This window comes from Schistocerca piceifrons, chromosome 9 (genome assembly GCF_021461385.2).
Source record: "Schistocerca piceifrons isolate TAMUIC-IGC-003096 chromosome 9, iqSchPice1.1, whole genome shotgun sequence".
NCBI lineage: Eukaryota > Metazoa > Arthropoda > Insecta > Orthoptera > Acrididae > Schistocerca > Schistocerca piceifrons.
In genome coordinates this window covers 154,671,279-154,698,166 of record NC_060146.1, presented here as the reverse complement: position 1 = coordinate 154,698,166, position 26,888 = coordinate 154,671,279, and the positions used below count along the sequence as shown (strand labels likewise).

Genomic DNA, 26,888 nt, shown 5'->3' with positions numbered 1-26,888 from the left:
CAAAAAAAGCCTCAAATGACTGACGTCATTTCACTGTCACTAATAAACTGTAGAACGCGGTCAGCTGAGCGCGTGTCATCTGCTAAAATCGACGATAGATCAGGCGATAGCTGTAGACGGGAGCGTAACGGATTAAAATAGGGGCATTCAATTAAAAGGTGTCTGACCGTCCACAGCTGAGAGCAGTGGGAACAGAGTGGGGGAGGATCACCGCTTAAAAGATGTCGATGACTAAAAAGACAGTGCCCTATCCGGAGTCTAGCTAAAATTACCTCCTCCCGACGACGCGTTCGGGAGGAAGAGGTCCAAGCGCAAGGAAGGGCTTTCACTTCCCGCAGTTTATTATGGGGAAGTGTTGACCAATGCGCATGCCATAAATGAGCAACTTGGCGACATAAACCGCTCCGTAGATCGGTAAACGGAAGAGACTGAATAGCTGGCCGAGGAAGAGAGACTGCAGCCTTGGCCGCTATATCGGCCGCCTCATTTCCACAGATACCAGCGTGTCCCGGGAGCCAGAGGAACGCCACTGAGACGCCCCCCAGCTGGAGCAAGCGCAGACAGTCCTGAATCCGGTGGACCAGAGCGTGCACAGGGTAAAGAGCTTGGAGACTTAGGAGAGAGCTGGGAGAATCTGAGCAGATTACGTACTGTATCCGCTGATGGCGGCGGATGTAGTGGACAGCCTGGAGAATAGCGTAAAGCTCCGCAGTATAAACCGAACACTGGTCGGGAAGCCGAAAGTGATTTGGGGTGTCGCCAACAATATAGGCACTCCCTACACCTAACGATGTTTTCGAGCCATCGGTGTAAATAAATGTGGCTTCCGTCATTTGTGCACATAGAGCAGCAAATGCCCGACGGTAAACAAGTGTAGGGGTACCATCCTTGGGAAATTGACATAGGTCTCTGAGCAAGTCGATCCGGGGACGGAGCTAAGGCGGTGCTGTACCCCAAGTTGTCAAAAAGGTTTTAGGAAAGCGGAAGGAAAGAGAATGGAGCAGTTGACGGAAGCGGACTCCCGGGGGTAGTAGGGAGGAGGGGCGGCCTGCATACCCGACATCAAAGGAGGCGTCGAAAAAAAGGTCATGGGCTGGATTAGCAGGCATGGAAGACAGATGGCTAGCATAACGACTCAGAAGGACTGCCCGCCGATTGGACAGCGGAGGTTCAGCAGTCTCAGCATAAAGGCTTTCCACAGGGCTGGTGTAAAAAGCTCCAGACACTAAACGTAATCCACGGTGGTGGATAGAGTCGGGACGCCGAAGAATAGACGGCCGAGCAGAGGAGTAGACTATGCTTCCATAATCCAATTTCGAGCGCACTAAGGTGCGATGGAGGCGGAGAAGGACCACTCGGTCCGCTCCCCAAGAGGTACCATTCAGGACACGGAGGATGTTAAGGGAACGCAGACAGCGAGCCGAAAGATAGGAAACGTGGGAGGACCAGCACAGTTTTCTGTCAAACATAAGACCCAAGAATTTAGCGACGTCGGAAAACGGAAGGTTGACAGGACCTAGATGTAAGGAGGGCGGAAGAAACTCCTTACGTCGCCAAAAATTAACACAAACGGTCTTACTGGGTGAGAAACGGAAGCCGGTTTCGATGCTCCACGAGTGGAGGCGATCGAGACATCCTTGAAGACGTCTTTCAAGAAGGCTGGTCCGTTGAGAGCTGTAGAAGATCGCAAAATCGTCCACAAAGAGGGAGCCCGAGACATCAGGAAGGAGACAATCCATAATTGGATTAATGGCGATGGCAAACAGTACAACACTCAGCACGGAGGCCTGGGGTACCCCGTTTACTTGGGAGAAAGTACGGGAGAGAGTAGTGTTCACCCGCACCCTAAATGTGCGCTCTGCCATAAATTCGCGAAGAAAAAGGGGCAGCCGGCCTCGAAAGCCCCAAGAGAACAGTGTGCGGAGGATGCCTGTCCTCCAACAGGTATCGTATGCTCTCTCCAGATCAAAAAATATTGCTACCGTTTGGCGTTTCCGGAGGAAATTGTTCATGATATAAGTTGAGAGAGCAACAAGATGGTCAACGGCAGAACGATGCTGTCGGAATCCGCATTGGGCTGGTGTTAGAAGACTGCGGGATTCCAGCCACCAAGCTAAACGGTAATTCACCATACGCTCCAAAACCTTACAGACACTACTCGTGAGAGAAATGGGGCGATAGCTAGAGGGGAGATGTTTGTCCTTTCCAGGTTTCGGAACGGGAACGACAATAGCTTCCCGCCATCGCCTGGGAAAGGTACTGTCGGTCCAAATTCGATTATAAAGGCGAAGGAGGTAACGCAGGCTATGGGTGGATAAATGCAACAACATTTGGACATGGATACCATCCGGTCCTGGGGCGGAGGAGCGAGAAGAAGAGAGTGCATGTTGGAGTTCGCACATGGAGAAAACAGTATTGTAGCTTTCGCGATTTTGAGAGGAGAAAGCAAGATGTCGCACTTCCGCTGCACGTTTCTTCGGGAGAAACGCGGGCGGGTAATTTGAAGAGCTCGAAATCTCAGCAAAGTGCTGACCCAATGAGTTAGAAATTGCGATGGGGTCCACTAAGGTATCATGCGCGACAGTGAGCCCAGAGACCGGGGAGAAACTAGGCGCGCCTGAGAACCGTCGAAGCCGACTCCAAACTTCCGAGGAGGGAGTGAAGGTGTTAAATGAGCTAATAAAGAATTTCCAGCTTGCCTTCTTGCTATCGCGGATGACGCGACGGCATCGCGCACGGAGCTGCTTATATCGGATACAGTTGGCCAAGGTTGGATGGTGACGGAAAATGCGAAGAGCACGTCGCCGCTCACGTATTGCGTCATGGCATGCCTCGTTCCACCAAGGAACTGGGGGGCGCCGGGGCAATTCGGAGGTGCGTGGTATTGAACGTTCCGCAGCTGTGAGAATAACGTCGGTAAAATGTGTGACCTCATCGTCGACGCTGGGAAAGCGACGGTCATCGAATGTCGCTAGAGACGAAAAAAGTGTCCAATCGGCTTGGGCAAACTTCCAGCGTCGCGAGCGCATATATGGCAGTTGAGGCTGCAGTCGAAGAACACATGGAAAGTGGTCACTCGAGTGTGTATCATCAAGGGCGAACCATTCGAAGCGCCGAGATAGCGGAACAGTACCGACCGCAAGGTCCAAATGAGATAAATTTGCCGTGGAGGCAGACAAAAATGTGGGGACCCCAGTGTTAAGGCAGACTAGATCCGCTTGGTGGAAGACGTCTAGCAATAGTGAGCCACGTGGACAAGGATGTGGAGATCCCCAAAGCGGGTGGTGGGCATTGAAGTCCCCAACCAGCAAATAGGGGGGTGGAAGCTGATCAAGAAGATGAAGGAGATGAAGGAGATCAGCTCGTGCCAGTGGTGTAGACGATGGAATGTATACCGTACAAAGAGAGAACGTGTATCCAGAAAGGGAAAGACGGACGGCGACAGCTTGGAAGGAAGTGTTTAAGGGGATTGGGTGATAATGGAGAGTATCATGGAGCAGAATCATGAGTCCTCCATGGGCTGGAGTGCCTTCAACTGAGGGGAGGTCATATCGGACGGACTGAAAATGAGGGAGAACAAAGCGGTCATGGGGACGCAGCTTTGTTTCCTGAAGACAGAAGATGACCGGCGAGTAGGATCGTAAGAGGATCGACAATTCATCCCGATTGGCTCGAATGCCGCGGATATTCCAGTGGATAATGGACATAGGGTGAACAGAAAATGGAGAAACGTGACCAAGGGTGCTGTCAACTCAACGACTGCTCAGAACTTGCGACCGACAGCATGGAATGGCATTCAGTCGAAGGCAGAAGATCCTGATCCATAGGTTGGTCAGGAGCAGCTCCTGCCACCAACGATCGGCCAGTTGACCGGCCACCAGCAGTGCGCCTCGGCGACACAGAAGATGGCCGAGGGCGATTTCCGCCAGGTGGTGCTGTAGATGGGACACGCCTTGGCGGAGAAGGAGAGGAACTGTGTTTCTTCGTAGCCTTCTTGGAGGTATGATGTTTAGATGAAGGAGGAACCGATGGTTGTGAAGTTGCAGTACGTAAAAACTCTTCACGAGAATGCTCTTTTTTCGAAGACTTGGCGTCTGACTTTTGGGCTCGAGATTTAGCAGAACCCGACGAAGGGTGAGCCATAGAGTGGGCAGGCCAAAGTGGTGAGGTTGAACGGGCGATCTTTGCGCTGGCCGATCTGACGACCGTAGTACTAAATGTGAGGTCGCAAGTCTGCGTGGCCGCCTCCTTTGTTGGCCGAGGAGAAGCAAGGACAGTGCTGTATTTTCCTTTCTGAGGCACGGTGGGCTGTCGACTGGCGAGTAACTTTCGAGCAGCAAAGGTCGACACCTTTTCCTTCACTCTTATTTCCTGGATGAGCTTTTCATCCTTAAAAACGGGGCAATCTCGAGAGGAAGCAGCGTGGTCACCCATACAGTTGATGCAGTGAGGGGATGGAGGTGGACAAGCACCCTCATGGGCATCCTTGCCACACGTAACACATTTGGCCGGATTGGAACAGGACTGGCTGGTGTGATTGAACCGCTGACATCGATAGCAACGCGTAGGGTTTGGGACATAAGGGCGAACGGAAATTATCTCATAGCCTGCTTTGATTTTTGATGGGAGTTGAACTTTGTCAAATGTCAAGAAGACAGTGCGGGTTGGAATGATGTTCGAGTCAACCCTTTTCATAACCCAATGAACAGCAGTGACGCCCTGGTCAGACAGGTAGTGCTGAATTTCTTCGTCAGACAATCCATCGAGGGAGCGTGTATAAACGACTCCACGCGAGGAATTTAAGGTACGGTGCAGTTCCACCCGGACAGGGAAGGTGTGGAGCAGGGAAGTACGCAGCAATTTTTGAGCCTGGAGGGCACTGTGTGTTTCTAACAACAGGGTACCATTCCGTAATCTGGAACAAGACTTTACAGGACCCGCAATTGCGTCGACACCTTTCTGAATAATGGAAGGGTTGACCGTGGAGAAGTCGTGACCTTCGTCAGACCGAGAAACAACAAGGAACTGTGGCAACGATGGAAGAACCGTCTGTGGCTGAGATCAGTGAACTTATGTTTGTGAGCAGACAGAGTGGAAGGTGAGGAAACCATTGCGGAAGAATCCCCCATGATTACCGGCGTCTCCGATGGCGCGCTCCTCCCTTGTGGGGGCCCTCACCGAGGGCACACCCGCCTTAGGTGATTGTTCACACCTCAGGTCACACCTCCCGACAAACGGACGGAGGGACCAATCGGCACTTTCAGAAGGTATCAGCTCGGGTAATCACCCCTCCCTGGGCCTGGCCGTTACCAGGGGGTACGTACGTGTCCTACCTGTCTACCCAGGGCGGGGAATTACGCGTTACCCCGTCACCGGCTACGCATGGAAGTGCGTGGGTCGGCCTTCAGACACGCACAGGGAGGAAAAAAGAGAAAGGGAAAGGAAAGAAAAGGGGGTCTCAAACGCCGCAACGGAGAAAAGGGCAAGGAGAAGAGGGAAGGAAAAGAGAAGGACAGAGGAAGGACGAGGTCTTGCAAGTGTAAAAGCAAGGAATTTGGAACAGTTTCGAGCGTCCGTCTCCGGACGTAGGCACAAACCATACTCCCAGAGGGGGAGAAAGGGAAGGAAAGAGACAGAGGTGAGGGGGGGGGGGCGAAGATGGGGGACGGGGAGGGATGCGGAAAGGGAAGGGAAGGTATGCAGCCCGGAAAGGAAGGAGGGCCACATTAGCTCGGGGTCCCGTGCTCGCTACGCACGTGTCCACAAAAGAGTTGTGGACCCCCTGGGGGGGGGGGGGGGGGGGGGGGCAGGTGGCTGGCTAATGCACACTGTAAGGAGCAATGTACCATTTGATGTTCACCCCACTTGCATTATTCTGCTGCATTTATCTGTCGCTTGCGCTTCAGGGTCCATGTAGAACATTTAGCAGTGATTTTTCCTGTTTGTTTAGGTATCATGAGGTACTCCATCACTGTAGTGATCATCATGGGCAGCATACAGTTAAAAGGAGAAGCACTGCATTAAAGCCCTGTACAGACAACGACATCTTGTTCTACTAATGGTGCAATAGGATGGCACAACTTCCTGTTTCAAGAGCTAGCATGCCATCTGGTAGCTATGTTTGTACACACAATGAGTAGCTATTTTTGTATACATAAGGACTGCAGATGGTGCAACATTATTTTAGAAAATGGCTGATGATGAACTGGGAGTGGTAGCTTCTGTTTATGCAGTCATTACTACAGTAATACTTTCACAATGTAAACAAAGAAATTTACATCGGCATAAAAGAAGATGGTGGAGTAGACCTCGGATTTTAAGACGTGATGACGGCAGTTGGGTATTGCACTGTCTATTACACAATGAACTGAGGTTGGAGGACAGGGAATCATACAAAATTTTCTGAGGATGGGCAACAAGGAATTCTTAACATTGCTCCATTTAGTAGGTACAAAAATAATGAGGCAAAACATAGTTATGTGAGACTGTATTTCATCTTCAAATATGTGAGTAGGTACCTTGATATAAGCCTAGTATTACTAAGCTGCTGGACATGCAGCACATACTTGTAAGCTTGTCATTATTTCCATAATTTTATTTAGGTTAGTTCTAACACCAAGTCTCCTAGATACTGGAGAAAGCTACAGAAGCCTAATGTTTTCATTCAGAATAGCTATAAGCATGATTTCCTCAATTATGTCTGAAACCTGTAATGCAGTTTACCAGTGCTTGAAGCATTCATACATGAAGGTATGTTGGTTTCATTACATTTCTTCAGAATATGACCAAAATAAGTTAATGTAATAACACATTTACATAAGCTGAGAAACACAATAAGTGAACCATTATTGTTGAGAAGTATTACTCTTTGCAAGAAACTTATTTCAGGGTGGGGGTGTATTCTCTGTGCCTCTGCCACAACCTTTAGCTGCGGTTTTATTTGTTACATTTAGGTAATTGTCAATCACCTAGCATTCCCTTTATTCTGCTAAGTTTGTTAAAAATAGCAACGAATTCTTAAAAATTTCCAAAAAGTATGTGGGGAAGGCAGTATCTCCAACCCAACCTTCAGCTGTGCCTATGTGCAGGCATTATCACATATTTTTTATAGTTTGGCAATTATATTCATATGTAGCTCCACATTGTAAAAGTTTATGTTAAGATTTGAACCTTACAATTTATAGGCCCAAACTGTCCCTCCCCTACCTCAGAAAGTTTCAGACAAAATCAGTGCACTTCATAACTTACCATTTTCAATTCTTAGGGGAAAATATGTCTGATACACAGTGATTCCAGAGTTTTAAGCTCAACTGTGTATGAAAGTCCCCTCAACATATTCACATCATATTTTCTGTCCTTCAGATGGCCTCAACAGAAAGTGAATGGAAACATATAACTGTTCCAAAACATGTGGAACTTTCCAAACTGCCTTGGTGCTTTAGGTGGGAGGCATGTGGAACTCCGACCCCAAAGATATACGAGTTCACATTGTCACAATTACAAAGGAGGTATTGGCACTGTGTTACTGACACTTGGTGCATATTATAAATTAACACCTATGGAAGTGGGTTGTAATGGGAGGGTTAATGATGGAGGAGTGTTCCAGATTCAGTTCACACTGTGAAATTCTTACTGATGCTGAAAATTTAGTGAATATTCCTCAATCAGAGACATTGTCGGGAACTCAAACTGCAGTGCCTTATTAGAGATTATAATGCACCAGCAGAAAATATTTAATTACTGTTTGAACAGGGCAAGAAGAACTTCTGAAAATTCTTGTGGAATACTGAGCAACAGGTTCAGAATTTTCCTTAAGAAAATGGAGCTACCAGTTAGAACTGTAGAGAAAATCACATTGTCTATTTGTGTGCTACATAGTTTTTCACTGGATACATGTGTGAAGAGTTATGTTGGACAATTGGAAAAGAAAGAGGACACAAATTGTGTATCATCATCCTGGGACAATGGCAGAAAAAAACAATTAACTTTAATCTGAGAGGCATAGGAAAATTACGTCATCAAGTCAGTTAAAGAAGCTAGGAAAGTGAGACACACTCTTCATTAATATTTCAACACTACTGGGCAAGTACAGTGTCAGTGGGAATCTGTAAAAAAAATCTCAGTAGTGATACAGAACCAAATCTTCAAAATAATTAATGTAAATTATGACTGAAAAGTTAATATGGTATGCAGGAGAGAGTATGATATTCAAAGTTAACTCAATTGGTATTAGCAATAAATTTTGTAATTAGAATTTGCTATAATTACATTTCACATTCAAGGTAATGCACTGCATCAATTAGTATTTACACACTTTATGAAATTAAATTTTAATGAAAATAAAAAAAACCAGACTTGTTACAAAAAAAAGAATAAATAAATAAATAAATGATCTTGTGACTCATTGTTGCCCAAGTCTTTCTCCTGTACATTACAAAGTATGTTAAATATCCCTCTCTTTGCTTTCATCACCAGATATTTATTCTTTCTTTGCTATAGAGTAGCAGTTACACACGAGTCAAATACTTCAACATCAGTTGGAGCAGTTTTTGGTTTATTTACGCTGATCAGTATATTGTCAGCTCTTTTCAAAATTGCATTTTCTTCTTCACTGTAAGCACTCTTCCTTTTTGTCCCCTTGATCATACCACTTCCACATGGACTGCTTCACAATGATGATAACGATGCTGTTTGAGATGGCTGGTCATTTTGTGCAACGTCGCATTCCTCTATAATTACGAAATCCTCAATGGGAGAGTTTGGGATCTCGTTGACAAGACAGTCATCCAAGAAGATAATGAACACACACACACACACACACACACACACACACACAGTATATGACTTCATCTAATGTGAGGTCTGCCAAGACAAACAAGGATCTCAGCTTCTCTCCTCTCCCCCCCCCCCCCCCCCCCACCTACTTTACTAACTAGAGGTGAAACCGAAGTGTAAAAAATTACTTACTGTGACATCCATGCTTTCTTGTGCCAATAATAATGTCCAAATGATAACAAACAACATAAACTGCTTATATTAATATTACTCACTGACTCATGTTTGACGACAGTCACACCACATACAGAACTTCGATGTTCTCCCTGTGCAGTCTTCTGGAACAAGAAAATGTGTAAGTGAAGACACACTACGGACAACAATCTGAAACTGAATCATGCACATTTAAAAAAAATGTTTGATAAGTTCTAGATTCGTGTATTGTGTATTTGAAGGAGTATTTGTACTTCACTTGTCTGATGTTTCAACCAATTTATTATTGTTGAATGGAATATGAAATTAAGCCAGTCTTTGGAACTTTAATTTTCCTAAACATACACACATTCTGTCAGTAGGTGCTAAGCTTGAGTTACTATTTTCTGACTGCAACAATCTGGGAGGTTTTTTACAATTTGTCCTTAGATGTAGGACTAGAAAATGAAAATCTTTCAGAAATTCAAATCAAAATGGAAAGGATATCATACTGGCCATTCAGTATATAAATTATTCATCACTATCAGTACAAACCTGCATAGTGGTGTTAGCATTGTAGCAAACAAGTTCATTGGATGTAGCTTTTCATGGTACAGCATTAAATACCATCTTTCAGTCAACACAAATCGTAATGGATATAGTACATGTAGTGTAGCAATTGAATAATCTAAGCAGGAGTCTTCTGTTAATAATGTTAAATGGTAGGCTGCCGCTTCATAAATGTAAATAGAGTATACAGCAAATGCTTCTAGATAATAAGAAAAGTTGTCCACCTATAGTTGTAGTTATTACCCCAATCAACAGAAGCATTTATTCATAGCACCGTATTATAGGAAAGTATATTTTACTTGTTTACATCCTTATAGATTCTACCTAATGAATGAGTCTTTAAGCATGATGTCTAAATTAACAATTTTCTAGCCCTGCTGGTGTTCAATCTCACTGTAATTTTTATAGTTTTCCATGTGAAATGTTTCACTCAGTGGAGTGTGCTTAACTCTTGAGTGGTTGTGCTGTTTTTTATAACGCAAGTGGATGCATGGTATACTTTGCACAGATGTAAAGAATAGCTGTCTTTATGTTATCAAGGTAAACATGTATGATCAATAAAATAAAGTTCGATCTTATTTTAATTAAACAACAATAAAATCATCTAAATTACATAAGCTAAATCATTGTTTAATTAAATAATAACAAGATAAACTTTTGTTTTATAGCTCTGTCGCCATGTACAAGTGTTATGCCACAGTAATGACTGACTCGAAGTATCGAACAGTACAGTTGCATCAGATCCCAGTCAGCCACTTGTTTGATTGCTAATTGTCTAATAGACAATTGCCTCAAACTGGGATTGTGCTCTTGCCTTAGAATATGGATCATCTTCTTGCAAATGATAGTAACATTTTTTTTCAACTACTTTGCTGTTTATTTTAGATTACTGCTGCTCACTTGGACGTATAACAGTACAACTTATCACTGTGTTAGCTGAAGTAATAATGAAGGAATAGGTAGGGGCTCACAATTACAAAACAACAATGGAATGGCACAAGAGAATGTCATTTGTGGTTGGCGCACTTTATACATAGGTGCGTCCACTCAAGGATTAAGGTCAAAAGCCCATCTTTCCTTACGTGTTTGTTTACCAAGAGCAACATTACTCTCTTTCCCGTGGAACACAGCTGAAAATTGATTACACAAAGAAATGGCCAGTTCAGTGTCAATAACCAATAGTTATTTTAGAACAAATACTGATTCTATAGGGGAAGAGTTGACATAACAGTTCAGCACTAAGAATGGAATGTATTCAAGAGCAGATTCTCCAAATACTGAGAAGTTGCTTTTCTGGCTGTCAGAAGTTTCAGTTGTGAACAGAAATCTTTCCCTCCTAAACACAAACCACATTGCAGCAACAAGGTACACACTGTGTGTCCACCACTTTGTAGCAAATTTGAAGAACACAAGTAGGGAGTAAACAGAGATAAATTATAGTGTCTAAAAACTGGAAACAAACACACACAGGAACTGAAAGTCAGCTGCAGAAGAAACTGGAAACGTGGAGTTTTTTACTTCTTGTAACTAAATCAGTTGAGATGATATAAACATTTCAGTGTCTTTCACAACAGTAGTTCACAGATGTATTTTCAATCCAAAATAAACTGCAGCTAGAGAGAATGTGGAAACTTTGTCAAGGAACAGCAAGTAATAAAAGGCTATCATCATTACCACATAAAACCAACAACCTAACTTAAAATTTAAAATGTCATGCCGCTTTTCCTGATACAGGTGTAAAAAAGGTATTAACACATTATCTTATAAACCACAAATAAAACTGTCAAGGTGAGCATAAAAGACATATTATTGGGGGTTAGATCGGAATGGGCCTAATAATGAAGAAGAAAATATGGATATTGGTGAACTACTATAAACGGCCTAGTGAACAAATTATCGAAGCCAGGATATCTATATATCTACAGCTACACTCTGTGAACCACAGTGAAATTCATGGCAGAGGGAATGTCCCATTTTACCAGTTATTGAGATTTCTCTCCATAGCATTCATATATGAAGCGTGGGAAGAATAACTGTCTGAATGTGTCTGTGTTTGCATCAATTATTCTAAACTCATCCTCACCATCCCTGTGTGGGCTATGTTGGGGGTTGTAGTGTATTCCTAGAGTCATCATTTAAATCTGGTTCTTGAAACTTTGTCAGCAGAATTTCTTGGGATAGTTTACATCTACCTTCAAGAGCTGCCAGCTTTTTCAGAATCTCTATGACACTTTCCATGGATCAAACAAACCTGTGACCATTCATGCTGCCCTTCTCCATATGTGTTCAATATTTCCTGTTTGATCTATCTGGTACAGGTCCCCCACACTTGAGCAATATTCTAGAAAAGGTCAGACAACCGATTTGTAAGCAATCTTCTGTGTAAACTGATTGCACTTCCCCAGTGTTCTACCAATAAATCAAAGTCTACCACCTACTTTACCCACAACTGAGCCGATGTGTGCATTCCACTTCATATCTCTACAAATTGTTACATCCCGGTATTTGTACAAGTCGGCCAATCCAAACAATGATTCACTGATATTATAGTCATAGGATACTGTATTTTTTCATATTGTGAAGTACATATGTCTACATTTTTGAATATTTACAGCAAATTGCCAATCTTTGCACCACTTTGAAATCTTATCAAGAATTGATTGAATATTTACACAGCTTCTTTCAGACAGTACTTCATTTTAGATAACTACATCATCTGCAAAAAACCTGAGATTACTATCAATATCATCTGCAAGTTCATTAATATACAACACTAACACTAAGGCCCTCGACACACTTCACTGGGGAAGTGTACAAATAAAAGTATATAGATCCCTTCTAGGTCTGCAAGTTATAAGAACAATGAAAAATAAATACAATGAGATAAAGCCACATTAAGAAAGACGGCAGCTGAACATTAAGCACAAATGTAAGATAATGGTGCCAGATGGGAAAATAGCTGGAGAAACTTGAACTAGAAGAAACAAACGAAATAGGACGCTACTTGCTAGAATTCTGTACAGAGTTCAATTTAAACATTGCAGATAACTGATTTTAGAGTAATGAGAGAATGCTGCATAGATGGAGAAGACATGAGAACATTGGAAAGTTTCAGACTGTCACTCTGTTACGCAATAGGAGATTTAAATATCAGGGTTTGAACTACAAAACTTCTACAGGAGCATGTATCAATTATGAAAGAGACTAAAACTTAGCAAATTGCAACCGGGTACAAAATTAATGAGATGGGATCTGCATAAGTTGAAAAACAGATACTAGAATACATGGCAGAGGTCACACACAGGTGGGCTGTGAACTGTGATGTCACCCAAAGTCCTCTTGCCATTGTGCACTCCACTGAAGCTAATAGGCGCACACAAGTTTAACTCAGTTGCAGATATTAATGTAATTGAGATTTTCCATGTTTTAGTGTATTATTATTATTATTATTATTATTATTGTTATTAAGCTATACATTAGACTGTTTTTTTTCTATGTTCAGTGAAATGCTACTGTAAATCCTCTGAAGGATGTCAACCTCTTTCACCATCTAAGAGGGCGCTGGGGTAGAGGCTCACACAGACTTAGACTACACAGATCCATAGTATGGAGTAAGCCCCTATAATGTCATTTTAAACTATTAACTGTATTAACAGATTTTCTTTTTCTATTTTGGAAAGTTACGTTAGTTACAACTTTCTTTCATTTTTTGTCCTTCTCCACAGTTCACTTACTACCTTTGAATCCTGATGAAAGTGTGTTTCCTTACAAAAGACATTACAATGAAGTCCTCCATTCCTGGACACCTCTCAATTATAATGTCCTTTAACCTTATGAAACCTCTTGAATTACAATCAATGAAACTATCATGGAATTTTTGAAATTCTCTTTCCACTGTCAAAGCGAATTCCATAAAACTTCCAGTTGGCTTATTTACAGATCCTCTTAAAATTGTTTGAAGCCAGTTCTTTACTTACACGTTTATATGATCAGTTCATTTTCAGGAACTACCTGATAGGATTTCGCTCACATTACACCTCAAAATCAAAGAGTTAATATTTTGGGAGATGGTAATAGGCAAGAGTGGTCAAAGAATCTCCCTAGTTCTCTTATGTTGGAAAAGGAAGCAAATTATCAGTAGGTTTCTCCTCTTCCTCCCCCCCCCCCCCCTCTCTCTTTTCATTTTTTTGGGGGGGGGGGGGCAGGTGGGGGATGGGAAGGGGGAGGTTCATTCTTTTCTGTTTTCTCATTTTTTTCTTTTGCTACAAGAAAAATATACTGGTCTATTTTTTTGTTCTTTTTTCCTATCCTCTTTTCTTCTTATTACTTTCACTGTGACAGTGACATCATACAGTACTCGTAACCCATTAGCTTGTTGTGGTAATTAACTTACACATGCACTGTTTAATCTGAATCCATCAACAAGAGTTCTTGAGTTCAGTGCAAAAAAGCCATTGCTTATGACTTTTACAGACTCATCAACATAACTGAACTCATCAAGGTTGTGACAAAGGCTTGCCCTACACTCGCAGAAACCAGCTCAGCTGTTTTCCTTACATTTTTTCTTTCCTTACCAGCAACAAGCAAATGGTTCATGGTTACTTTATGAGAATATTGTATATCTATACCAGTGTTCTGAAGTTCAACGAATTTATGAATGGTTCTTTTGTGAATAAACTACCAGATTTTAGTCAATAAACAATGTCAAGCGGGTGATTCCATAACATTTTCAAACCGGCCACCTCAGATTTCTTTCTAATTTTGTGCATCCAATTAACCAGATAAGAGCTGGATAAATACCAATTTGCAAAAGTATCCAACAATAATGAAGAAAATTACAGGTCTGCAAAGTTTGGAAATTGTGTGAAATTTACATGTGTCTGTCTCAACATAAACGACTATAATTTTGATTCTAATCCACAGACAGCAAGAAAACTTATATCACTGAAAATCTAATGAGTGGAGCTTTACATTGACATGCAAAATGATGGGTTTCTAAGAATTTTCACATTCAAGATCACTAATTGTGTTTCTCTTTTTTTTTCGGAAAAAAAAAAAGCTCTATTGCAAGGCAGAGAAGCTTCCGCTAGTGTACTTACCACATACGAACAGCGTCAGAGCACGGCTAGGCAATGTTTGTCTCAACAGATACCCCTCCATTGTGGTTGCACCTACGGTACGGCTATCTGTATTACTGAGGCACGCAAGCCTCCCCACCAACGGCAAAGTCCATGGTTCATGGGAGGGGTTATAAACACAAAATCAAATAGGGGTAATGCCAGAGTAGGTTTAATAATGAATAGGAAAATAGGAATGCGGGTAAGCTACTACAAACAGCATAGTGAACGCATTATTGTGGCCAAGATAGGTACGAAGCCCACACCTACTACAGTAGTACAAGTTTATATGCCAACTAACTCTGCAGATGACGAAGAAATTGAAGAAATTATTCAGATAGCGAAGGGAGATGAAAATTTAATAGTCACGGGTGACTGGAATTCGAGTGTAGGAAACGTAGTAGGTGAATATCGATTGGGGCTAAGAAATGAAAGAGGAAGCCGCCTGGTAGAATTTTGCACAGAGCACAACATAATCATAGCTAACACTTGGTTTAAGAACCATGAAAGAAGGTTGTATACATGGAAGAACCCTGGAGATACTAAAAGGTATCAGATAGATAATAAAATGGTAAGACAGAGATTTAGGAACCAGGTTTTAAATTGTAAGACATTTCCAGGGGCAGGTGTGGACTTTGACCACAATCTATTGGTTATGACCTGTAGATTAAAACTGAAGAAACTGCAAAAAGGTGGGAATTTAAGGAGATGGGACCTGGATAAACTGAAAGAACCAGAGGTTGTACAGAGTTTCAGGGAGAGCATAAGGGAACAATTGACAGGAATGGGGGAAAGAAATACAGTAGAAGAAGAATGGGTAGCTTTGAAAGATGAAGTAGTGAAGGGCAGCAGAGGATCAAGTAGGTAATAAGACGAGGACTAGCAGAAATCCTTGGGTAACAGAAGAAATATTGAATTTAATTGATGAAAGGAGAAAATATAAAAATGCAGTAAATGAAGCAGGCAAAAAGGAATACAAACGTCTCAAAAATGAGATCGACAGGAAGTGCAAAATGGCTAAGCAGGGATGGCTAGAGGACAAATGTAAAGATGTAGAGGCTTATCTCACTAGGGGTGAGATAGATACTGCCTACAGGAAAATTAAAGAGACCTTTGGAAATATGAGAACCACTTGTATGAATATCAAGAGCTCAGATTGAAACCCAGTTCTAAGCAAAGAAGGGAAAGCAGAAAGGTGGAAGGAGTATATAGAGGGTATATACAAGGGCGATGTATTTGAGGACAATATTATGGAAATGGAAGAGGATGTAGATGAACATGAAATGGGAGATACGATACTGCGTAAAGAGTTTGACAGAGCTCTGAAAGACACGAGTCGAAACAAGGCTCCGGGAGTAGACAACATTCCATTGGAACTACTGACGGCCTTGGGAGAGCCAGTCCTGACAAAACTCTACCATATGGTGAGCAAGATGTATGAAACAGGCGAAATACCCTCAGACTTCAAGAAGAATATAATAATTCCAATCTCATAGAAAGCAGGTGTTGACAGATGTGAAAATTACCGAACAATCAGTTTAATAAGCCACAGCTGCAAAATACTAACACGAATTCTTTACAGACGAATGGAAAAACTAGTAGAAGCCGACCTCGGGGAAGATCAGTTTGGATTCCGTAGAAACACTGGAACACGTGAGGCAATACTGACCTTACGACTTATCTTAGAAGAAAGATTAAGGAAAGGCAAACCTATGTTTCTAGCATTTGTAGACTTAGAGAAAGCTTTTGACAATGTTGACTGGAATAGTCTCTTTCAAACTCTAAAGGTGGCAGGGGTAAAATACAGGGAGCAAAAGGCTATTTACAATTTGTACAGAAACCAGATGGCAGTTATAGGAGTCGAGGGACATGAAAGGGAAGCAGTGGTTGGGAAGGGAGTAAGACAGGGTTGTAGCCTCTCCCAGATGTTATTCAATCTGTATATTGAGCAAGCAGTAAAGGAAACGAAAGAAAAATTCGGAGTAGGTATTAAAATCCATGGAGAAGAAATAAAAACTTTGAGGTTCGCCCATGACATTGTAATTCTGTCAGAGACAGCAAAGGACTTGGAAGAGCAGTTGAATTGAATGGACAGTGTCTTGAAAGGAGGATATAAGATGAACATCAACAAAAGCAAAACGAGGATAATGGAATGTAGTCAAATTAAGTCGGGTGATGCTGAGGGAATTGGATTAGGAAATGAGACACTTAAAGTAGTAAAGGAGTTTTGCTATTTGGGGAGCAAAATAACTGATGATGGTCGAAGTAGAGAGGATATAAAATGTAGGCTGGCAATTGCAAGGAAGAAGAGAAATTTGTTAACATCGAGTATTGATTTAAGTGCCAGGAAGTCATTTCTGAAAGTATTCATATGGAGTGTAGCCATGTATGGAAGTGAAACATGGACGATAAATAGTTTGGACAAGAAGAGAATAGAAGCTTTCGAAATGTGGTGCTACAGAAGAATGCTGAAGATTAGATGGGTAGATCACATAACTAATGAGGAAGTATTGAATAGGATTGGGGAGAAGAGAAGTCTGTGGCACAACTTGACCAGAAGAAGGGATCGGTTGGTAGGACATGTTCTGAGGCATCAAGGGATCACCAATTTAGTATTGGAGGGCAGCGTGGAGGGTAAAAATCGTAGAGGGAGACCAAGAGATGAATACACTAAGCAGATTCAGAAGGATGTAGGTTGCAGTAGGTACTGGGAGATGAAGAGGCTTGCACAGGATAGAGTAGCATGGAGAGCTGCATCAAACCAGTCTCAGGACTGAAGACAACAACAACAACAACAACAACAACAACTCACTGTAGTAGTATTATGAACCATTTTCTATGTTCTTCGACTGAAAAGGTAATAAAAAGTGGTTAAATCTCGTCTCATCAGATCTGATGCGCGGAGAGTGTAAGTCCTTCCACTGGTATCATTGGATACAGTTTTGTGAGAATGTTACATCTTCTGATAACACAAGTGCCCAGTTTGGCAGGAAACACAATAATGGAACTAATCCACGTGGATGCAAGAAGCAGGCCTGCACTTCATAAGTTCGCAAGACCAGTGACTGCCATACACACTGGCAACAAATCCATATATGTCTGTTAACAACATTTCATTCACCATAGCAATCACTGTCTCTGCTCTACTCACTACAGAAGTGTTCCGATCCTTTTTTGCTATACCTTTGTTAATAGGTATTACAATACAGAGCTTATGGGTACCTGGAATCGTTCTTGCATTCTTGAAATGTTGCCACAGCTTGGCAATGTCTTGATGATGAGAAGCAAATGTATATTGGAAGGAATATAAAGGAATATTTTCTTTGTACCATAGAATACTACACGTGCATCCCAGGTAATGCTAAATGAGCTAGAATGAATCAGCAGCCAGATCAAATATTGGATGTACTGGACACAAAACATGCAGGCAAATCAAAATGCCTCAAAAATGCACCTTCTCAGGAAAAACCAATTAAAAGACTTGGCCCTTCAGGCCGAGTATGCCATTTAAACACGGACGGCTGAAAGCGAGTATATATGCAAACTCCTAATAGATAATGATACTGGTGCAGTTCTGATATAGCCAACACATGCTCCAACTATGGAAGACCTGTGTGAAAGGGGTAGGATGCATGGCTACGAACTTCTGGGTGTTCCATATTGCAATGTGTATGGTGTTACCACCTGCGTAAGGACCAATATCGAGTATGAGCGCCTCATTTAACAAATACAGAAAATAAGATCCATTATGTCTTGAACAGATGAAGGTGACCATTATAAATAATATTTACAAGCCACCAAATGTGCCTGGCCACTGGATATTATGCCAATTAATGCATACTCATTGGTTTTGCTGATGACTTTTATAGTCACCATGGTCATTGGGACTACCCACATGACAATGAATATGGTACTGCACTCAATGACTTGGCTGAAAATGAAGATCTATACCTGGTTTATGGTTCCAAGGATTTGGTATCTTTCAGATTGGCCGCTTGGCAAAGGTATTAAACTCCCAGATCTCTGCTTTGTGTCCCAGGACTGCAGAGGGCACCCAGTGCCTATATCCAGAGAAGTTACACCTAGCATAGTCCATATCGATTCAGGCAGGCTAGGAAAAAAATCTTACCTTCACAGTCTCGGATGTTACTGAATTTAGCATATGTTAAAATGAAAGACTAAGTAAGGAACATGTATTTTTTTGCTTTCTCCAAAAAATGTCTGCTCCGAGATACAGCCCTCCAAAGATGACACTGCTAATACCATTTCGAAGATGTGAATTTTGGAAAAAAAAAAAATTGTTGGGTTTTTTTAATGAAAGATAATTGCTTTATAATTACAAAGAAATTCTCCATTTGGACTTACCTGTCAAATTTCTTTTACTATAGTGTTCTGAACTTAAATTATAATAAAAATGCCAATCCATATTTTTTTGTTTTTGTTGATTAGCATCATATAGTTCTACATTCCCTGAAAATGAGACCTTCCACTTTTAGGTCAAATAGGTTTTATAAACAACTGAAATTTTTGCCATACATAAAACCTTTTTTATCATCATATAACAGGCTCATAAAAATCAAAACCTAGCCTTATTTAACATAATTTTAGTTTTGAATGATGAGCAAGAGACTCATTTTTGAAGCGTTTTAAATGGTTCCAAAATACATGTGAAAGGTCCAAAAACTTAAAAAGGTTTCAACTTGTACAACTTCTGTGCACTCTTTTTTGCACTGAAATTAGCCAGTCAATGAACTAAAAATATGTTCAACTGCTTCAGCATCTTCCTTTGATATAGAGTGATGCCTTCCTGTTGAACCAATAGGAAATGGAGCACTTACAATCTTCAAAACATTGTGAACAGGAAGTGAGCACTGATGATTGCTGCTGTCCTTCAGCTGGAAATCTATATCCAGCAGCTATTCGATGTGGTAGCATTAAGTTCATTACAATTTCGTTTAACTCACAACTGGTTTCTATAACCACTGCACTCCACCAGCCACAGTCACACACACACGCCACAAACATCCCATTTCTCAGGTTGTGAATCTGAATATTATCATGTTGTTTCAGACTTGTTGGCTGAACGAACGAAATTTCTTCTTTCTTGCCTTATTTTTTTTTTTTTGTTTGTGGTTTTAGGGCGCAAAACTTCTATGGTCATTAGCGCCCAGCCCGTGACGTAGAAAACAGGAAAAAAACGAAATTTAAAATCAGCAGCAATGGAAACAAAGTCAGAAAATTTGAGAAACTAAAGGCAGAAGGAATGCTTAAAAGTCCACTATAGAAAGGGGTTGGTTGTCCCCAAAAAAAAAAAAGGTTCAAATGACTGACGTCATTTCACTGTCACTAATAAACTGTAGAACGCGGTCAGCTGAACGCGTGTCATCTGCTAAAATCAACGATAGATCAGGCGATAGCTGTAGACGGGAGCGTAACGGATTAAAATAGGGGCATTCAATTAAAAGGTGTCTGACCGTCCACAGCTGAGAGCAGTGGGGACAGAGTGGGGGAGGATCACCGCTTAAAAGATGTCGATGACTAAAAAGACAGTGCCCTATCCGGAGTCTAGCTAAAATTACCTCCTCCCGACGACGCGTTCGGGAGGAAGAGGTCCAAGCGCAAGGAACGGCTTTCACTTCCCGCAATTTATTGTGGGGAAGTGTTGACCAATGCGCATGCCATAAATGAGTAACTTGGCGACATAAACCGCTCCGTAGATCGCTAAACGGAAGAGACTGAAGAGCTGGCCGAGGAAGAGAAACTGCAGCCTTGGCCGCTATATCGGCCGCCTCATTTCCACAGATACCAGCGTGTCCCGGGAGCCAGAGGAACGCCACTGAGACGCCCCCCAGGTGGAGCAAGCGCAGACAGTCCTGAATCCGGTGGACCAGAGGGTGCACAGGGTAAAGAGCTTGGAGACTTAGGAGAGAGCTGAGAGAATCTGAGCAGATTACGTACTGTATCCGCTGATGGCGGCGGATGTAGTGGACAGCCTGGAGAACAGCGTAAAGCTCCGCAGTATAAACCGAACACTGGTCGGGAAGCCGAAAGTGATTTGGGGTGTCGCCAACAATATAGGCACTCCCTACACCTAACGATGTTTTCGAGCCATCGGTGTAAATAAATGTGGCTTCCGTCATTTGTGCACATAGAGCAGCAAATGCCCGACGGTAAACAAGTGTAGGGGTACCATCCTTGGGAAATTGACATAGGTCTCTGAGCAAGTCGATCCGGGGACGGTGCCAAGGCGGTGCTGTACCCCAAGTTGTCAAGAAGGTTTTAGGAAAGCGGAAGGAAAGAGAATGGAGCAGTTGACGGAAGCGGACTCCCGGGGGTAGTAGGGAGGAGGAGCGGCCTGCATACCCGACATCAAAGGAGGCGTCGAAAAAAGGATTATGGGCTGGATTAGCAGGCATGGAAGACAGATGGCTAGCATAACGACTCAGAAGGACTGCCCGCCGATTGGACAGCGGAGGTTCAGCAGTCTCAGCATAAAGGCTTTCCACAGGGCTGGTGTAAAAAGCTCCAGACACTAAACGTAATCCACGGTGGTGGATAGAGTCGAGACGCCGAAGAATAGACGGCCGAGCAGAGGAGTAGACTATGCTTCCATAATCCAATTTCGAGCGCACTAAGGCGCGATAGAGGCGGAGAAGGACCACCCGGTCCGCTCCCCAAGAGGTACCATTCAGGACACGGAGGGTGTTAAGGGAACGCAGACAGCGAGCCGAAAGATAGGAAACGTGGGAGGACCAGCACAGTTTTCTGTCAAACATAAGACCCAAGAATTTAACGACGTCGGAAAACGGAAGGTTGACAGGACCTAGATGTAAGGAGGGCGGAAGAAACTCCTTACGTCGCCAAAAATTAACACAAACGGTCTTACTGGGTGAGAAACGGAAGCCGGTTTCGATGCTCCACGAGTGGAGGCGATCGAGACATCCTTGAAGACGTCTTTCAAGAAGGCTGGTCCTTTGAGAACTGTAGTAGATCGCAAAATCGTCCACAAAGAGGGAGCCCGAGACATCAGGAAGGAGACAATCCATAATTGGATTAATGGCGATGGCAAACAGTACAACACTCAGCACGGAGCCCTGGGGTACCCCGTTTTCTTGGGAGAAGGTACGGGAGAGAGTAGTGTTCACCCGCACCCTAAATGTGCGCTCTGCCATAAATTCGCGAAGAAAAAGGGGCAGCCGGCCTCGAAAGCCCCAAGAGAACAGTGTGCGGAGGATGCCTGTCCTCCAACAGGTATCGTACGCTCTCTCCAGATCAAAAAATATTGCTACCGTTTGGCGTTTCCGGAGAAAATTGTTCATGATATAAGTGGAGAGAGCAACAAGATGGTCAACAGCAGAACGATGCTTTCGGAATCCGCATTGGGCTGGTGTTAAAAGACTGCGGGACTCCAGCCACCAAGCTAAACGGTAATTCACCATACGCTCCAAAACCTTACAGACACTACTCGTGAGAGAAATGGGGCGATAGCTAGAGGGGAGATGTTTGTCCTTTCCAGGTTTCGGGACGGGAACGACAATAGCTTCCCGCCATCGCCTGGGAAAGGTACTGTCGGTCCAAATTCGATTATAAAGGCGAAGGAGGTGACGCAGGCTATGGGTTGATAAATGCAGCAACATTTGGACATGGATACCATCCGGTCCTGGGGCGGAGGAGCGAGAAGTAGAGAGTGCATGTTGGAGTTCGCGCATGGAGAAAACAGTATTGTAGCTTTCGCGATTTTGAGAGGAGAAAGCAAGATGTCGCACTTCCGCTGCACGTTTCTTCGGGAGAAACGCTGGCGGGTAATTTGAAGAGCTCGAAATCTCAGCAAAGTGCTGACCCAATGAGTTAGAAATTGCGACGGGGTCCACTAAGGTATCATGCGCGACAGTGAGCCCAGAGACCGGGGAGAAACTAGGCGCGCCTGAGAACCGTCGAAGCCGACTCCAAACTTCCGAGGAGGGAGTGAAGTTGTTAAATGAGCTAGTAAAGAATTTCCAGCTTGCCTTCTTGCTATCGCGGATGACGCGACGGCATCGCGCACGGAGCTGCTTATATCGGATACAGTTGGACAAAGTTGGATGGTGACGGAAAATGCGAAGAGCACGTCGCCGCTCACGTATTGCGTCACGGCAGGCCTCGTTCCACCACGGAACTGGAGGGCGCCGGGGCAATTCGGAGGTGCGTGGTATTGAACGTTCCGCAGCTGTGAGAATAACGTCGGTAAAATGTGTGACCTCATCGTCGACGCTGGGAAAGCGACGGTCATCGAATGTCGCTAGAGACGAAAAAAGTGTCCAATCGGCTTGGGCAAACTTCCAGCGTCGCGAGCGCATATATGGCAGTTGAGGCTGCAGTCGAAGAACACATGGAAAGTGGTCACTCGAGTGTGTATCATCAAGGGCGAACCATTCGAAGCGCCGAGCTAGCGGAACAGTACCGACCGCAAGGTCCAAATGGGATAAATTTGCCGTGGAGGCAGACAAAAATGTAGGGACCCCAGTGTTGAGGCAGACTAGATCCGCATGGTGGAAGACGTCTAGCAATAGTGAGCCACGTGGACAAGGATGTGGAGATCCCCAAAGCGGGTGGTGGGCATTGAAGTCCCCAACCAGCAAATAGGGGGGTGGAAGCTGATCAAGAAGATGAAGGAGATCAGCTCGTGCCATTGGTGTAGACGATGGAATGTATACCGTACAAAGAGAGAACGTGTATCCAGAAAGGGAAAGACGGACGGCGACAGCTTGGAAGGAAGTGTTTAAGGGGATTGGGTGATAATGGAGAGTATCATGGAGCAGAATCATGAGTCCTCCATGGGCTGGAGTGCTTTCAACTGAGGGGAGGTCATATCGGACGGACTGAAAATGAGGGAGAACAAAGCGGTCATGGGGACGCAGCTTTGTTTCCTGAAGACAGAAGATGACCGGCGAGTAGGATCGTAAGAGGATCGACAATTCCTCCCGATTGGCGCGAATGCCGCGGATATTCCAGTGGATAATGGACATAGGGTGAACAGAAAATGGAGGAACGGCACCAAGGGTGCTGTCAACTCAACGACTGCTCAGAGCTTGCGACCGACAGCATGGAATGGCATTCAGTCGAAGGCAGAAGATCCTGATCCATAGGTTGGTCAGGAGCAGCTCCTGCCACCAACGATCGGCCAGTTGACCGGCCACCAACAGTGCGCCTCGGCGACACGGAAGATGGCCGAGGGCGATTTCTGCCAGGTGGTGCTGTAGATGGGACACGCCTTGGCGGAGAAGGAGAGGAACTGTGTTTCTTCGTAGCCTTCTTGGAGGTATGTTTAGATGAAGGAGGAACCGATGGTTGTGAAGTTGCAGTACGTAAAAACTCTTCACGAGAATGCTCTTTTTTTGTAGACTTGGCGTCTGACTTTTGGGCTCGAGATTTAGCAGAACCCGACGAAGGGTGAGCCATAGAGTGGGCAGGCGAAAGAGGTGAGGTTGAACGGGCGATCTTTGCGCTGGCCGATCTGACGACCGTGGTACTAAATGTGAGGTCGCAAGTCTGCGTGGCCGCCTCCTTTGTTGGCCGAGGAGAAGCAAGGACAGCGCTGTATTTTCCTTTCTGAGGCACGGTGGGCTGTCGACTGGCGAGTAACTTTCGAGCAGCAAAGGTCGACACCTTTTCCTTCACTCTTATTTCCTGGATCAGCTTTTCGTCCTTAAAAACAGGGCAATCTCGAGAGGAAGCAGCGTGGTCACCCATACAGTTGATGCAGCGAGGGGATGGAGGTGGACAAGCACCCTCATGGGCATCCCTGCCACACGTAACACATTTGGCCGGATTGGAACAGGACTGGCTGGTGTGATTGAACCGCTGACATCGATAGCAACGCGTAGGGTTTGGGACATACGGGCGAACGGAAATTATCTCATAGCCTGCTTTGATTTTTGATGGGAGTTGAACTTTGTCAAAAGTCAAGAAGACAGTGCGGGTTGGAATGATGTTCGAGTCAACCCTTTTCATAACCCGATGAACAGCGGTGACGCCCTGGTCAGACAGGTAGTGCTGAATTTCTTCGTCAGACAATCCATCGAGGGAGCGTGTATAAACGACTCCACGCGAGGAATTTAAGGTACGGTGCGGTTCCACCCGGACAGGGAAGGTGTGGAGCAGAGAAGTACGCAGCAATTTTTGAGCCTGGAGGGCACTGTGTGTTTCTAACAACAGTGTACCATTCCGTAATCTGGAACAAGACTTTACGGGACCCGCAATTGCGTCGACACCTTTCTGAATAATGAAAGGGTTGACCGTGGAAAAGTCGTGACCTTCGTCAGACCGAGAAACAACAAGGAACTGTGGCAACGATGGAAGAACCGTCTGTGGCTGAGACTCAGTGAACTTACGTTTGTGAGCAGACATAGTGGAAGGTGAGGAAACCATTGCGGAAGAATCCCCCATGATTACCGGCGTCTCCGATGGCGCGCTCCTCCCTTGTGGGGGCCCTCACCGAGGGCACACCCGCCTTAGGTGATTGTTCACACCTCAGGTCACACCTCCCGACATACGGACGGAGGGACCAATCGGCACTTTCGGAAGGTATCAGCTCGGGTAATCACCCCTCCCTGGGCCTGGCCTTTACCAGGGGGTACGTACGTGTCCTACCTGTCTACCCGGGGCGGGGAATTACGCGTTACCCCGTCACCGGCTACGCATGGAAGTGCGTGGGTCGGCCTTCAGACACGCACAGGGAGGAAGAAAGAGAAAGGGAAAGGAAAGAAGAGGGGGTCTCAAACGCCGCAGCGGAGAAAAGGGTAAAGAGAAGAGGTAAGGAAAGGAGAAGGACAAAGGAAGGAAGAAGACAGACAAGCAAGGAAGAAGAAGAATGCGGTACATTTACAAGCGTCCGTCTCCGGACGTAGGCGCAAACCATGCTCCCAGAGGGGGAGAAAGTAAAGGAAAGAGCAAGAGGTGAGGGGGGGGGGTGAAGACAGGGGATGGGGAAGGATGCGGAAAGGGAAGGTATGCAGCCCGGAAAGGAAGGAAGGCCACATTAGCTCGGGGCCCCGTGCTCGCTACGCACGTATCCACAAAAGAGATGTGGATCCCCTGGGGGGGTTCTTTCTTGCTCTTTGAAGTGCTTGCAATGCGAGTTCACCCATCAATCTGAGTCCAAATATATGTCTTACGAATTGCTTTCACAGTAGTAGTTTATTTGGACCATTCTTCTTTTTTCTGCACGCGGAATTCTTTGCTTTCTTCTTTGGACAAAAGAACGAGGACTGTGGATATGTAAGATTTCATGACTGGTAAAATCTTCAGCATTCTGAATTGCAGCAGTATTTGGTCTGGAAAGGTTATGTTTTGTAGCATGGTGCTTCAGCAGGCCTCCTACACCATCACAATGCACCTTCCCATGACCAGTAGCACTGTATACTTAGTCGGCTGGCACAAGTGACTTACTCAATTCAAACAGTTGGTAATGATTTTTAAAATGACTAGGAGTACAATCAGAAATAATGACGATCTCTGCCCGTTTGCAATTGAAGAATTTTGCGCATTGCTATCAAAGCATGTGCTGAGTCGTGTCCGGGGTCATCAATTATAACTGCAACACTTGTAGTCTTGTTTTGAAAATATGTCACTCCTGTAAAAACTGAAACCTGGTCATTACTCCAATGATACCCTTGTACTTCTTGTGGGAGAATTACACACCAGTTCTCCGCAAAATCACAGGGAATTACTAAACATAGTTCTTCAGCCTGTACACACCCTTTCACTTCTGCAGTTTGTTGTTGTTGCAATTTCTTCAGATTCTGGTGTGTTACTGGTTTCATTGACCATTTACCAAGTTTATCAATGAAAATGTCAAAGGCAACAGTTTTCTTAATTGGTTTATTTTCCTCCCATGTTGCATATGTCATTTCTGCAGAGTTATCTGCTACGTCTTCTAGGCCAAGTGTCTGTAGAGACAGTCCTCCCTTTCCATGGCAGTCACCACAGTCTTGAAACATACAACTCTCTCGCTTTACATCACAGACTACTAATGACTTCAAATGCCCTGCCTAGGTGTCATATGTCACATGCTCCAGCAAGTTCTTCAAAGTCACCACACAAAGTTCAAAATTCACGCAGTGCACTCATAGAGTCATCTCTAGGTGGGTGTGGAACTACCCAGTTAGGTTGAATTGCATAAAATTTCGATCTTCCAATATGTGAAGTTGCATAGTTGCTCTTATAAACTGCAAAAGTTTCTTTACTACTGTGAGT

The 26,888-nt window shown here is 44.0% G+C and overlaps 1 protein-coding gene across 6 annotated transcripts in view; it reads right to left on the bottom strand.

Annotated features, from left to right (window-relative positions):
- The window catches only part of LOC124717077 (zinc finger protein 813-like), a 118,713-nt gene that overhangs the window by 62,136 nt on the left and 29,689 nt on the right, over positions 1 to 26,888 (bottom strand). For 5 of the 6 annotated variants that reach the window (XM_047243761.1, XM_047243766.1, XM_047243765.1 and 2 more), the window contains exon 2: positions 9,051 to 9,113. In XM_047243761.1, the coding sequence (XP_047099717.1) occupies positions 9,051 to 9,113 (63 nt within the window). The remainder of the gene's footprint in view (positions 1 to 9,050; positions 9,114 to 26,888) is intronic. The other variant, XM_047243762.1, reaches the window with a different exon arrangement.